Source organism: Bombus impatiens, unplaced genomic scaffold (assembly GCF_000188095.3).
Source record: "Bombus impatiens unplaced genomic scaffold, BIMP_2.2 scf_0203, whole genome shotgun sequence".
Classification (NCBI taxonomy): Eukaryota; Metazoa; Arthropoda; class Insecta; order Hymenoptera; family Apidae; genus Bombus; species Bombus impatiens.
This window is the reverse complement of record NT_176622.1, coordinates 1,195,314-1,209,187: the sequence shown is the minus strand read 5'-3', so window position 1 is coordinate 1,209,187 and position 13,874 is coordinate 1,195,314. Positions and strand designations below refer to the sequence as shown.

General features: G+C 40.6%; 1 protein-coding gene across 10 annotated transcripts in view; it reads left to right on the top strand.

Moving 5' to 3' along the window:
* Nucleotides 1-6: 6 nt before the first annotated feature.
* The window catches only part of LOC100742779 (potassium voltage-gated channel protein eag), a 130,763-nt gene continuing 116,895 nt past the window's right edge, over nucleotides 7-13,874 (top strand). For 6 of the 10 annotated variants that reach the window (XM_024366176.2, XM_033319676.1, XM_024366175.2 and 3 more), the window contains exon 1: nucleotides 7-1,194. In XM_024366176.2, coding sequence (XP_024221944.1) covers nucleotides 1,116-1,194 — 79 coding nt within the window. In that variant the 5' untranslated portion in view covers nucleotides 7-1,115. The remainder of the gene's footprint in view (nucleotides 1,195-13,874) is intronic. The other 4 variants (XM_012383104.2, XM_033319673.1, XM_012383105.2 and 1 more) reach the window with 1 other exon arrangement.

Sequence of the window (13,874 nt, the reverse complement as noted above, 5' to 3'; positions counted from 1 at the left end):
GGAGGACGCCGAGGATGTGGAGAACGAGGTGGCAGGTAGCGCGCAGTCGTCTAATTACTTGCCGTCGGGTTTCCGTGATAGCGCGCGCGATCACCTGGAAGGACTGCGGTTAGATGGGTCATCGATCGCGCGTCCACCAGCCGGGGACAGTTCCGCGAGCCCATCGACGTTGTCGTGGTCGGTGCCTCGATAAATCCGGATCATCGTCCTCCACCACCATCTTCTCCCCCATCTTCCTGTCTTCTTTACGGTCGTCGATCGACGTTCGTTCATCGACGACGAAGAGTCAAAGGTCTCCAGTTGCTCCGTCGCGAGTCGTATCCACGGTGGATGCGGAACTGGAGCACGTACCAAGCTGGAGGAGGTATAGGAACGCTGATCGTTGGAGCAACGGAGGACCGTTCGCGTTCAGGTGACGACAGAGACGTCTAGGTTACTGCCAGGTGGATCCTGAAATCGTCCAAGATCTGTCCTGGATAATTCGCGTTATTATTTTTAGTTTCTTACATATTTTCCTTTTAGTTTCTCGTAGTCCGGTTTGGCCCGAGTGTTCTGTATTATATACACGTAGGGAGAAACTGTTGGGTGTTGTGTTGGAGAATCGACAAGCTTCTATCGGTCTGGCCGGTCCCAGCTGTGGAAGGTCAGAGGACTGCGAGATCGGAAGTTCGGACGAACGTTTCCGGCCACTGTCACGCTATAGAACGTGCGAACTATCTCGCCCGAGGATTTACACGGACGTGTACGGGACAATTGGTCGAGCGTGTTGCTACAGCGTGTTTGGAAAGGCGTATAGCAGGTCGCGGCGGTTGTGCTCGTTTGGACCGGTTCCAGGCGGACGTGAAACCGTCGACAGGTGATTCGGGCGATACCACAATGGTGAACTACCCTCGAGTCATGACATTCAGTTAGTGAACGTACAGCTTGTTGTCGCGCGTGTGCATCTGTGCAGCTGTAAGAAAGTATTAAGAGAGAATAGAAGAGAAGAGGAAAGATCGAGAGAAGAAGGCTGGACATGCGGCGAGGAAGACAGCACGTAATCGTCGTAGCTAGAGGCTGGACGAGGTCCTGATAGCCGCAGCGACCAGGATCCGGGATCATCCAAGGAAGAAAGGATGCCAGGGGGGCGCAGGGGCCTGGTCGCCCCGCAAAACACATTCCTCGAGAACATCATTAGACGGAGCAGCAGTCAACGTGAGTACGACACACGACTTTAATTGGTTTCTTTTTCCTATTAATCGTTTTGTGGAATATACGTATGTATACGTAACTATTATAGAATGTGTATAATATGCGAATGAATATAAAATACACATTGGTTCTATTACATTGGTTGGAAGAATTAAAGAATAGTTACTACGAATGGTTCTATCGCATCGATTAGAAGAAAGAGAACAAAGAAGCGCTATATTTGATTGATTATTCTTACGAGTAGCGGATCAAATCGAATGAAACTGATAAAAAAACGATGCTCTAATTATTTCGAGGAAACTCCAGATTTGCACGCTTCTAGCGAATAGATAATAGCTGCAAGAAAGTGTAAAATGAGTTTCTTTGCACCATTATCGTAGCTGTAAACATTCGAGTCTCCTTTTAGTAGCACTGCAGTAAAGTGCGATATTTCGCATAAGAAAACATAGCAAACAAGAAACGCAGTAACTGTATCATAAAGTATTCTCTTAAGCTGTAAAAGCCTTTGTTTCGTGGCATTTATTTGCCACGAATTGTTCCTTCGAGACGTACTTTTCTCTTCGTAATTAGCCAGCGATATACGTTTAAATTAAACTTTTTAATAATGTCTGGAAAAATACGAAGCCGTACCGGATATCATCGCCGGTTTGCATACGACCTTTTATTCTTTTCATAAATTTCTCATATTGTTCGAGCGCAGAAATACGAAAGAGGAAGAGAAAAAAAAGGGATAAATTGATTCCTAAGACCAATTTCCCGACTATTCGCGGGGTTTTAGTGCGTGCTCTTTCGCATTCCCCTCCACCCTCTTCCCTCTGTTTCACCGTCGTGGAAATATAGGTCAAGCTAATAACTTTACGTAACCGCGGCAAGTGTGCAGAGATAAAAGTTGCCCCCCTCGTATAACGAGATTACTCGCGATGACCATGATAGGTTCTGCTTCGTTACACGATTTAACCCTTTCGCTATACCTATAGCGGTCGAAGAGCGGACACGCCAGAGGCTAACGTTACTTGAATCGCACCTTCTTGTTTACAGATACAACGTACATGAGTTACACGCAGAAAAGGATTTTAAGCTTGCACGGCTCGGGTTTATATCGTTGATGCAATTCGAGGCTTCCTGATCTAAGCCTCTGTGTTCAATAGAAATTACCTTCTCACGTTTTCCTACTGCAGGAGAATCGGTCTGTCGCTGCAGTAAATAGTAGGTCTGTTACTACAGTGGTATAAGTCTGTCTGCACGGTAGAACACTGGCCGTGCTTCACTCGTAATATATGTTATACGTTCGTTTAAATGGACTCCACCAATTTTCCTGCCAACGTATTACTTTTCGCTCGCACGATAGTTCACGCCCAAATAAACGAATTCAATCGGTAGAAGTTCGATTAAACGGGTATCAGCTAAAATTTCGCTCCAATAAATGGATTTTACTATATTCTACTATATAGTACGGTCTTATAGTACTATATAGATACGTATATCGAGTAATGGAATTTTATCTCTGTTAGATACCAGTGTACCATTCTGTTAGCGAAGATGCGCTAGTCGCAGCGACGATGAAATTGTTCCGGTATTCCAATTTCTCTTGGACACGTGTGGCGATCTCAAACTACGTAAGAACGATGGTTCCTCGGATTCGAAGATATCGGAAAATCCACTGCCTTGCGCCATAAGTTCTACTGCTTGTGAAAAGATGAACTCGATGAACGATAGACCGAGGATATTTATGGATTTATAAGAAGGTCGAGTAACAAGCATGTTACCAGAAATTAGAATATAGCGACGGTATCAAATATTAAGAAGCGTGAAGGTAGAATAGGAGCTTTTTGATGAGTGATAACAGTCATTGCTATAGGGGAAGGTTTGAATTCAAGTAACGTATTCAATTCAAGGGTTGAATTACAGTAACAACGTATACCTGTAGGAAAAAAATTCCTCCTTCACGCGATGAAAAAATATCATTCTCGTGCGATTCATTTACAAATGGTCGGCGTTATCGGCCGTGTTGCCCTCTTTACCATCTCGCCGACAGATATTTAATTAATATAATTGGATGAGCGAGCGTGTATTTCACGATATCGTCCCCCCGCGTCTTTTATCGCGTTTGTCTGGATTCGCGGCGCACGTGCGAAGTAACGCGGCCGAGCAGCTTGGTAACGAGCTGAGCTTTAATTGGCCTTCCCCGTTTCTGGCTTAAGTGCGCTAAAACGAACGTTGTTTGACGCACGGAGATACACGGTCGCGCAAAAGTAACGTCTGTAAACCTGCGCGTCCTTCGCAGTTTCTTCGAAGCTTGGAGAAGATGCTTGTTAGGTAAAACAGCAAAGAGCGTAAGGGGCGTAAGCTGGCTAATTATCTTCGTTAACGAATATTTTATTAAAGATCCTACGACAGCGTCGAATCTCACATCGTCGTATAATACTTTTGTGCGCTGCTGTATTTTCCAACTCAAAGCGATTAAATTCGATTACACGGTAAACCGAGCCGAGCGGAAGTTACCGAAAATAGGGGGAGATTAAAAGCCATCAGAGACGAGTTGAGAAAATAGGAAATTATTAGAGAAGAGCAATCGATAGAGAAATTATTTCGGAAAGAGAAACCAATCCGTAGGTTACATTTATACTGTCGACGTTTTTAATGTGTACACGGATTCGGTTTTATCATAGTTATCGAACGCCGAAATAGAGGCAAAAGTGGAATTAAGACGAATGGAAAAATAGGAAAATTATAGAGAAAGAGAGATACGTAGATGTGTATCTTGTGCTTGTACAAGAATCGAACACTTCAGGTAGCTTCTCGTTTTAGGTTCTCTGCCGTACAGAGAAACAGCCCCGCACAAAATTCGACTGTACCTAAGAGGTTAAAACCAGACACCCTGTATATCACACGAACATCGTGAAAACGTAAAATTGAAGATTCTATTATACCAGCAAAATTAGTATCATTTCAAACAGCGAAACGATATCAGGTAATATTGGTCCAACACGCGAGACCAGCACAGCGCAATTCTCTGTGTGTGTAATATTTGAATACGAACTCATGCACGTTATACGGTCGAATAAATTATACCATACGGTCGTGAACAATTATTCCATCTCAGAACGTGTTCTCTCGTTATACATACTGTATCTTGTTATACATAATTTGATTGAGGTTGCAGGATAGGCGCGCCTCTATCCCCCCGTGAATCTTGGGAATCCGACGTACTCTAGTTAATGGGTCAATGCCGCCCACACTTGGTTTCACCCTTTTGCAACAGCCTATTCATCGTCAGTGACCTTTGACCAACGCCAACAGTCCGTGGCCGACCGTTTTTCGTTGTTATCGCGGCTCGAGCACACTCTCGATCAGAGATTCTCTCGAGACGATGCCTTTTCCACTAATATTCGATGAATACGAGGAAACGGTTGCCCGTAGTCGATCATTCGAATGTATTCGATTCGTCAACACGTTGATCACGCCACGCGAAATTTATATACAGTGACTGCTATTCATAGACGGTGGATTTTTATAGAAACTCATATTTTTTGAGGATATGATTGGAAGAGTAGAGCCACGATAGAAAATTGTTTTATCTGTCAAGCGTTAGAGCAAACGCTATACTTTGAATATTTTTCTGTAAATGTATTCTGTAAAATATTGCATGTATGCAGTATTGCATAAAAATTCGCCATCGACTTATTATAGCAATATGGGCACAGCTGGATGTTCCATATACTTGTTTATGATACGTTATTGAATTAATTGAATCATCGTTAATTAATCGTTTAATACGTCAAAGCAGTTGTATAGTTTTATTTGTTTTTATTTGTTTCATGTTACATAGCTTCTTTTCCTATGATAAGCGACAAACTTGCATAATGGCTGAATTTAATATTATTATGAGAACATTTGTACAATGAGTAAGTTACATGAAATTCGCTAAAGCATATTGATTTTATATGTTTTACGCGTATACATTGTCTAGAGACATATATCTTGTACGAAATTGATGTAACTTGTTAAAGTATCCTCGCAATTTCTTTATCATTTACTTTACTTACTTATCCTGCAGAAATCTATGTATTATATACGTCAGAGATGAAGAGAAAGCCAAAGCCTTTCCTTGGAAATTTTGGGAACATCCTCTAGTGCTTTAGCCTAAATTTTATCATAGCTGTAATTGTTTAAAATTTGTGATAGCGAGATTGGGTTCGAGGTGACAGTTGGTCGCCGAACGTGGCGAGAGATAAACGTTTTGCCTAACGGAGGTCTGGAGTGTTTGTATGGGTTTTCCGAGAAGTGTGGTTGTGGCGGCATGCGGCCTCGAGAGCGGGCCTAGCCACGTGTGAGGCTGCCTCTGAGGTGCCGATACAATGGGACATACATTGTATCAATGATCAAACTGCAGGCAGAGACTGCCTAGCAACGGGCGTTTGGAACCTTCTCGATGTTTCCAAACGAGTATAGAAAACAAAAGGCAATCGTACAGCGAGAAAAATCTCCACGAGGCTGGCATTCGTGCGATTGCCTTGGAGAGTGACACTCTCGAGCATTTTCGTCAATCGTTTGATTATTTCACGCTTAGTAAAGAGTTATCTCGTTGACCGTGGATTCGTTTGAACCCAAAAACATTGTTAATAGTGCCCATTAAATTTATTATTCGTAGATCATATTATTCATTAAGCTTACTATTCGTTAAGCTTGTTATTCATTAGACTTATTATCTGTTGAACTTAATTATTCGTACAATTTATTATTCACTAACTTCATTGTTCGTCAAACTTATTATTCATTAGACTTATTATTTGTTAAGCTTTGTGATAATCTTGTGTGGCGGATGAAAAGAGAGTTTTGCGTTTCGTCCCGGGACTACAGGTGGACTCGTCAGTAAGGCTATACCCGGTAGTCTCTACCTTAGACGTAGAGAGTCTCGCAAGGTGAGTTATTTGTATCAATCGTCCGTATATTCGACCGCTAGCGAGATAGACAGACTCGTTGTCGTCGTAGCCCTCTGGTGTTGGCCTGATGTAGCCCTTTACGCCGCGTTGATGCCTCGACCTGTCTGCGTCCTATTGATACCGATCCGCCACACTTGTAGATACGTGTAAATATAATCTCGGCTTTGTGAAACGATGGCTAGTCCACGCGAAGAGTCGTCACGCGCCCAAAATTCCGATCCCAACCCGACGTATATAATATATTAAATAAATAAAATCTATCTAAGTCCTCGTTAATTACAGCAAGCACTTTAATTAATCATGTCAAAATACGATTTGCGCAATATTAATGAAAACAGCCATCTCAGAGAACGTACAACATTTACATTTACGTACATTTATTATTACATTTACGGTTACATTTCTTTCACAGAACACTGTCTTACTAAAAGCAATCTTCTTACACGGCGTACACTTAACTTTCGCCACTATCTACCATTCGAACATATTTACATCTCTTTCATAGAACTTTGTCTTACTAAAAGCAATCTTCTTACACGGCGTACGAACACTTTCGCCACTATCTACCCATTCGCCGTATCTACGTTTCATTGCTAGAACATTGTCTTAATAAAAATAATCTTCCAACATATCCGCGGGCTCTACCGAACAGTTTTAGCAATCTTCTCTGTAAACGACTATTATAAGTTGCCTTTAGGTTCTACCTTTGCAACTCTTCCTCGTTTAAGGAACAACGAGAGCAAACATAACGCGACCTCGTCTCATCAGGAACGTCAACGGCAACTGTAACCTTCTGAAATCGCGTCACCAGGCGTCAGAGAACTTGAAACGCTCGAAATTCAACGCAGATTGCAAGTACTCCCCGAGTCCGCTGACAAACTGTCTGATTACTTTCGGCAGCGTAGAGAAGATAGGAGGGAACACGAGCATTTATAACGAAGGAGCCCTAGAGGCTCGTTTCAGAGACCGTGCTGTTCCAAACGACTTTGGGTTACCGGAATTACAGTGGAACCACCGGTGTCCTGCTTTGGGAATTTTTGCCAGCTGGCTGCTGCAGTAGATTCCATATAGCATTCCGAACTTTCGATCTGGTATCGCGTTTCCTTTATTAGGTCGGTGCATACGACACGTCGTTTCTTCTGATGAAATTTTAACCGTGGCTTGCTCCTACGAATTACCGCGCCCCTCCATCGAAATTGCTTCTGCACGATCCAATGCATTTTTCATCATTTCGTCTCGTTAGCTTCGTCGTCTCATGTATCGGCTCCTTGCACGAGTTACGATACGTGGCTTTATTCCGCGTAAAATTCTGTTCGCAGTTATTTATTACGAGTACGAAGCACACCGATGGAAAAGGATAGAAAAGGGAAGGGAAAGAAACGGGTTTTCCTTGGAGAGCGAACGGAGGATTTTTGGCGGAGGTTGTCGTTGCCAGATAAAAAGAGAGTTGTGCGTTTCGTTTTTTTCCGATCCGCCACATATTTATCATGACGCCCAATACTCATATGGTAATAAATACCACATGTGAATATTATTCTTTCTTAATTTATCAAATTATTCAATATTGAAGTATATTCATCAGCTTCTATACTTTCAATATTACAATTACTTACTTTATTTTAGGTTTAAAGGTGACGATGTGTAGTACAACCACCAGTATCATTTATTAAGATTCTATTGTATTGCAACACTATGAGAGTAAGATTATGGATCAGCATAAACTTATACACTATACTTGTACTTATACTTATTGTTGGAATACAACGATATCAATCGCATGCAGATAAGGTGTTTGATCATACGGATTCTTCCGCTCGTTGTCCAGCGCCATCCCCACTAGCGTGCGTTCGTGAGATGCACCACGGCAGTTAGCACGTGCATGCTTTTTCAAAAAACGCCGGAAGAAACGTGAGGATATGGATGGAACATTCTAGATGGGCACGTCGAGAAGCTACTAGAAGGTTCTGTGCCACATGTGACGCCACACAGACATCCACACAGGTCACACTCATTTACTGCATAGAGAGTGGCGCTCTAAACCTTTTCAAGGGCCATGGGTCACTAAGCCAGTCAGTCTGTGAATAACTAGCCAACTGTCTACATTCCAGAACGCACATTTATAACTCTTGAAATAATTGTTTAATAAATATCACATTGTATTATTTCAACACAAACATTGTGTCTTCCACAGAATACTAATCCTAATTCCAAGATTAAATTCTAACAGTATCATTCGCTCGTATATTCGATAGTGAGATAGACAGACGTCGTAGCCCTCTGGTGTTGACGGTTGGTACCCGCGGATCGCCCGTCCTATTGATACCGATCCGCCACAGATTTATGAAGTTGCTGGCCAATGATGTTGGCAACTACAGAGACGAACGTTGGAACTACTCGATTAGCAGAAATCACGGATTTTGGATTCCTGCTTGCGCGATTACTCGAGACACGATGGTAGTTTTAGTAAAATCAATCGGACGTAATTGTGTTTTCGTCGTACAGCTTTGTACCAAATCCTGCGACTATTGCGGTTCCTCGTAGACGTTCGCTGATTCTTGCACGTATTACGCAGTATGTGGCGCAACTGTTTGCCTTATTATTAATTTTGTTACGGTTAATATAAGTATACACTGAGGCTGTGAACCTACAAAAAGGAAAGAAACGAAATTTTCTTCGCGTTTTAATTGCAGTCATAATTTTAGTTATAGTCATTATCTAACAGGTCTGTCTGTGCAGTAGAATAGGTTCGCCAGTGGAACAAGTCTGTTCCTACAGTAGAATAGGTCTATTGCTATTCAATTCTTACCTTGCTGTGATACATGTAACTCGTTCTTGCAATAGGAGTTCGTTAATTATCCTCGTTATTCCACGAAGAAGACATTGTTAATAATAATTATTATCGCTTTACAAGTTACTAAATGGTTCTAATATTCCAGAACGTAAAAGGTGTCTCTGAAAGGATTTTTTTCTCTTGAAGGAATCAATTTTTCTTAAAATACAATTGTCTAGAATACTATTAGGTCATCCCATAAGTTCGTGCCGTTTTTCGAGCGGTTATATATGTTATCTTTTTTAAACACCTATGCACCATTGTCTTAGGTATTTTCAGAACATTCGACATCTCTTGAACTGTCAAATTTCGTGATCTTTCAATAAGATCCCGAATTTTATCTTCGTCTGTCTGAGCAGGACGCCCGGAGCGTTCCTCGTCTTCTAAACAGAAATTCCCAGCTCTAAAACGTTGCAACCACTTCCTACAGGTGCGAGATGAAAGCGCATTTTCTCCGTAAACGGCACATATGTTTTTCGTGGCAATTGTTACAGAACTTCCTTTCCGAAATTTATATAACATGGGACGTCGAAAATGGATACGCATTTCACTCATGATTTTTTACCGTTAGAAGTCACTGTGTTCGTTATATTACGATCTTATACCCACGAAAATCTGCTCTAGCCTGTTCTCGATCAGCTAAGCTCAAGTGCATTGGTCCCTTATCGCCGTATGTTTATAAATCGACACATGAAATATATACACAAAAGTCGGCACGAACTTATGGGATGACCTAATATAATCTTGGAAAGATCGGATGGCCAGCAATTTATATAGAATCCCCGAGTTCAACGCTAAAAATATTTATTTCACTTCGGTGATCTCTGGCGAGAACTCCGAAAGTCGAAGTCTGTCCAACTTGAAGATTCGATATCCGATTCAGCTTCTCGCAAGCCATCGTGCAGCGTTTCGAGTCTTGCGGAAAACTTCCGAATATTCCCTGGAGCTGCAAAGGCATCATCCTGACTTCCAACCTAACCCATCGGTCGCTCGTGGCCCCGACGACTATCCTGAAATTAGAGACCGTGACCCGTCAACGCGTTCGTCCTGAGCAGATGGGAAATCCGTCTCGAGAAACTGCTGACGAATCTGATCAGGAAACCGAATTACGACACGTAACGGGATCTTTCTGCTGTTTTATATATCACAGAGGTCGAGAAACTTTAGGAACACGGTAGACAGTCTGTTGATTGGACTCTCTGATATTTCAGAACTAGGGAATCAGATTTGCGGTAATCAGTCGGACTTTTATTAGGAAGCGTAAAAATCCACGAAGTACGAATGTGCAAAATATACAGCGTGTCCTGATTAAATGGCGAGTCTGAAATATCTGGAAAGATTCGGACGCGAGGAAATGTTTCAGAGGAAAGTTATATGATATCCTGTGGGACGTTCTACACGTTTTTACGTCTGTAAAGGAAAACTTACGAAAGTCGGCGGGAGAGAATATGCGATCGAAAATGAAGCTATCTATTGAAAGATTCTAACCTCTTCTTTGTAAACTGTTTCAAAGTTATCGTAGGATATGTTGAAAATTGTGGATCTTTAAAGCCGAAATAATGTTATAGGAACACTAAATTTATACTGAGGATTAATATTAAAATAATGAAATATTTATTTCATGAACGATTCCTTATATATTCATCGATACACGCTTGCACGCGTCTCAGCACTTTCTTCTATACCCGACTGTTAACCGACTCTTAACCGACTGAAGAGTCTACATTCCTTTGTTTTCGAGACGCTGCGACACACATACTTCCACACACTGATATTCGCATACAAGTATCTCTACTACGCATTTAACCTAGTCCAGCACAGAAAATTATACATATCTCAACAGGATAAAATGAATCAAATGGATAGAAGTACGACGTATCTCCCTCCCATACTACACGACTTTTGTCTGAAACATTTTTTCACATCGTTCGTATTTGTTCAGACATTTGAGCGTTTCCAGTTGACACTAACCTTACCAGACCTGGTCGAATTACCAGGTTCAAAATTTTTGTTAAAGTTGTGTATTCATTGTTATTTCCTTTGTTGGTCTAATTTTATGTAGATTCTTATATTATCCGATTAACAATTTTTGGTAATGTAAGGATTTATATAAAGTTAGACGAACAAAGGAAATAACGACGAATGTACAATTTTTAATTAAATTTTCAAACCGGTCATTTGACTGGGCTTGGTAAGGTTACCGTTAAACAGAATATACCGTATATTTTTGGTAATTATGCACAAAAGAGGACTTGAAAGCTCGAATGATCTTTATCTTGAAATATGTTGTAGAGGGGAAGTCACTTATTTGAGTAACGCGTACTTTGTTCAAGGCGTGGGACGATCGTGTTGAAAAGTTAGGTTAGGTTAGATCTTTCGTGGGATCTGGAGGGCTCGGTCCGCAATAACCTGACTTGACCTAACCATACCGCTATTAGGATCGCAATCCTATGCAAATACATATGGAATTTCATTTCTAACCACTTGTATTGGAGTAAATGTAATCTAACAAAGCATGTACCAATTTCTTTTCGCCATAATCTTCGAACCTTCGAAATCGTTCCACGTCCTTGGACAAAGTACATAATCCGTGCATAATCAGCTCATCTTTATTTATTATTCGTAATCCTTTTGCCTTGCGGCTTAACCAGTTAGCCGTTTCTGACGAGTATACTCGTCACAAAGAAATGGCAGTATTTCGTGTTACGACGAGTTATAATAAAATTCAGCAATAAAATTAAAAAATAAAACAGCCATTTCGTTACAACTTAATTCTATATCATAGCAGCCACACATACTCCGTGTTTGACGAGTATACTTGTCATCGCTTACTTTTTGCCAAGCACATCAGGTACACGCTTTTCAAAGAGCTACCTGGTTAAAAATGATTTCCCCTTACATCTTACAATTAGTGGTTAATTCAAATGTCGTGTACGATAAAAGACCTTTCTTTCAGGCTTTTCTTTTCATTTTCTTTTTATTTTTTTACCATCAGAACCCCGTCCCCACTCTTCTTCACTTTCCCTCTTCTTTTTTATCCGTCTCCTCCATGACCTTCCCCATTGCCTCCAGACTGGTTCCCTTCGACACTCAGAAATTCTTCAATCGTCAATACCCCACTGCTATCCTGACGTTCCCTCAAAACGTTGGAGACGAGGGTCGTGCAGAAAGTAATACGCGTATAAAGCGACGAACGCGCTCATAGAAGGTCACCAAGCCTCGTTCGTACGTTGACATAAAGCGTATGAAACTTCGTGTTTATATAACCCGCACCGTGGCAGTTTCATTCGTTTAACACGTTCACAACGAGCTGAACCACCGGTGGTACATTCGTATCTTCCCCAAGGGACGTCATGCGCCACCGGTGGTACACGAACTATCGCCGCGGCATAGCGATTAAAAGACCGATTACCGTAATTAACAAATTTATTCGCGTCCTTATTCATTGGATAATTTTTAAGTAATTTGGGCGACACGAAAGATCATATCGGGAAGTTTTTCGCAGAAAAACCTGAGAGATTATGGAAGGATAGGACATTCGAGTTGCGTGAAAGATATAGAAAGGTTATGAAACAAAATGGCGCCCGTATAATTCGAGAAATCTATATCGAATCGAAATGTAAATCGGAACTAACTTCCCGGACGACTCAATAGTTATTGCAACATTTAGTATGTTGTATTTTTTTATTTGATTTCATCGAAATATAAATATCCGTATACATATAAGTAAAATACGTAAAATTACACAAAATATACAATGTTCAGTATTTATTATCGTATCTGGTAGCTAAAACAAATGCTTAGGCTCAACTTGCCTATTTTCCTTTATAAAAAAAATATAAAATAGGTCTGGATAAATGAGATAAGACTATCGTAATTCGTATTTTCAGCGAGACTAACTCCTTGTAAAGGGGTTGTTTAGCGGTTAATAAGCTATGAGGCGGTGAAAAAGTATTTATGCCAAAGTGGCGTTAGATCGATCTCGTAACATTAGCTCGGTGCATTATCCCAATGGATTTTTGATGAACCACTGCAATAGCGTGACATGATTCGATTGAGGAATACGCGTCGTGATTCGTCGAATCATTGGCTGTAGCGTTTCAAGAACTTCGAATAGGGTGATAAAGTGGTCGAATCTATTACATTCGTTCGATACGGTTATCTGTTAGCAAACTTTCAACAACTTTTGTTATCTTTTATTAATTAGCGTCGAAGCTATTAATATCGATATTGCTAATTGTTCATTGATATCGTTAATCGTAATATCAGTGTCAGCAACACTGGAACAAACCCCGATACGTTAATAATTTAATTAACTAGGTCTCCATCGAACATAGAAATAATATCATTGTAACAATAAGGAATAATACATGGTGGATAATATAATTAAAGCGATAGAAATGATATAATTTACATAAAAAATTGTAAGAATAATCTTGTTAATCCATAAGTGTAAGTAGTTAGTTTGGTAATTTATGCGAAGCGAATGAAAAAAGTTTGGATCATATTTGCGTAGATACACCGATGAACGTTTAGATTAGGTCGATCTATGTAGGAAGTGCAACTTCAATATCCAGTTTGTTTAGAGTTTGTTCAATATAGCGAAAGTTATCGTACAGTTCGACTATATACATAGCCATTATTATCTTATCATCTAAATATCTTCTCTGCCACTCAGCATACCTATACAATAGAGGAATTCAATTTAATAGCAAAAGATGAAGATTCAGTAGATAAAATCTTTGTTAAAGGATATAGGTTTGGCTTTATTAATTAATCGATTCACGCGGATTCGATTTTCTCCAATATATTTTATCGCCTCGTACAACGCGTCTTAACACACAGAATACACTCGGTCAATTAACACGTGGTCGACTTCTAAGACAAAAGAGCGTCGTTAGAAGTCGTAC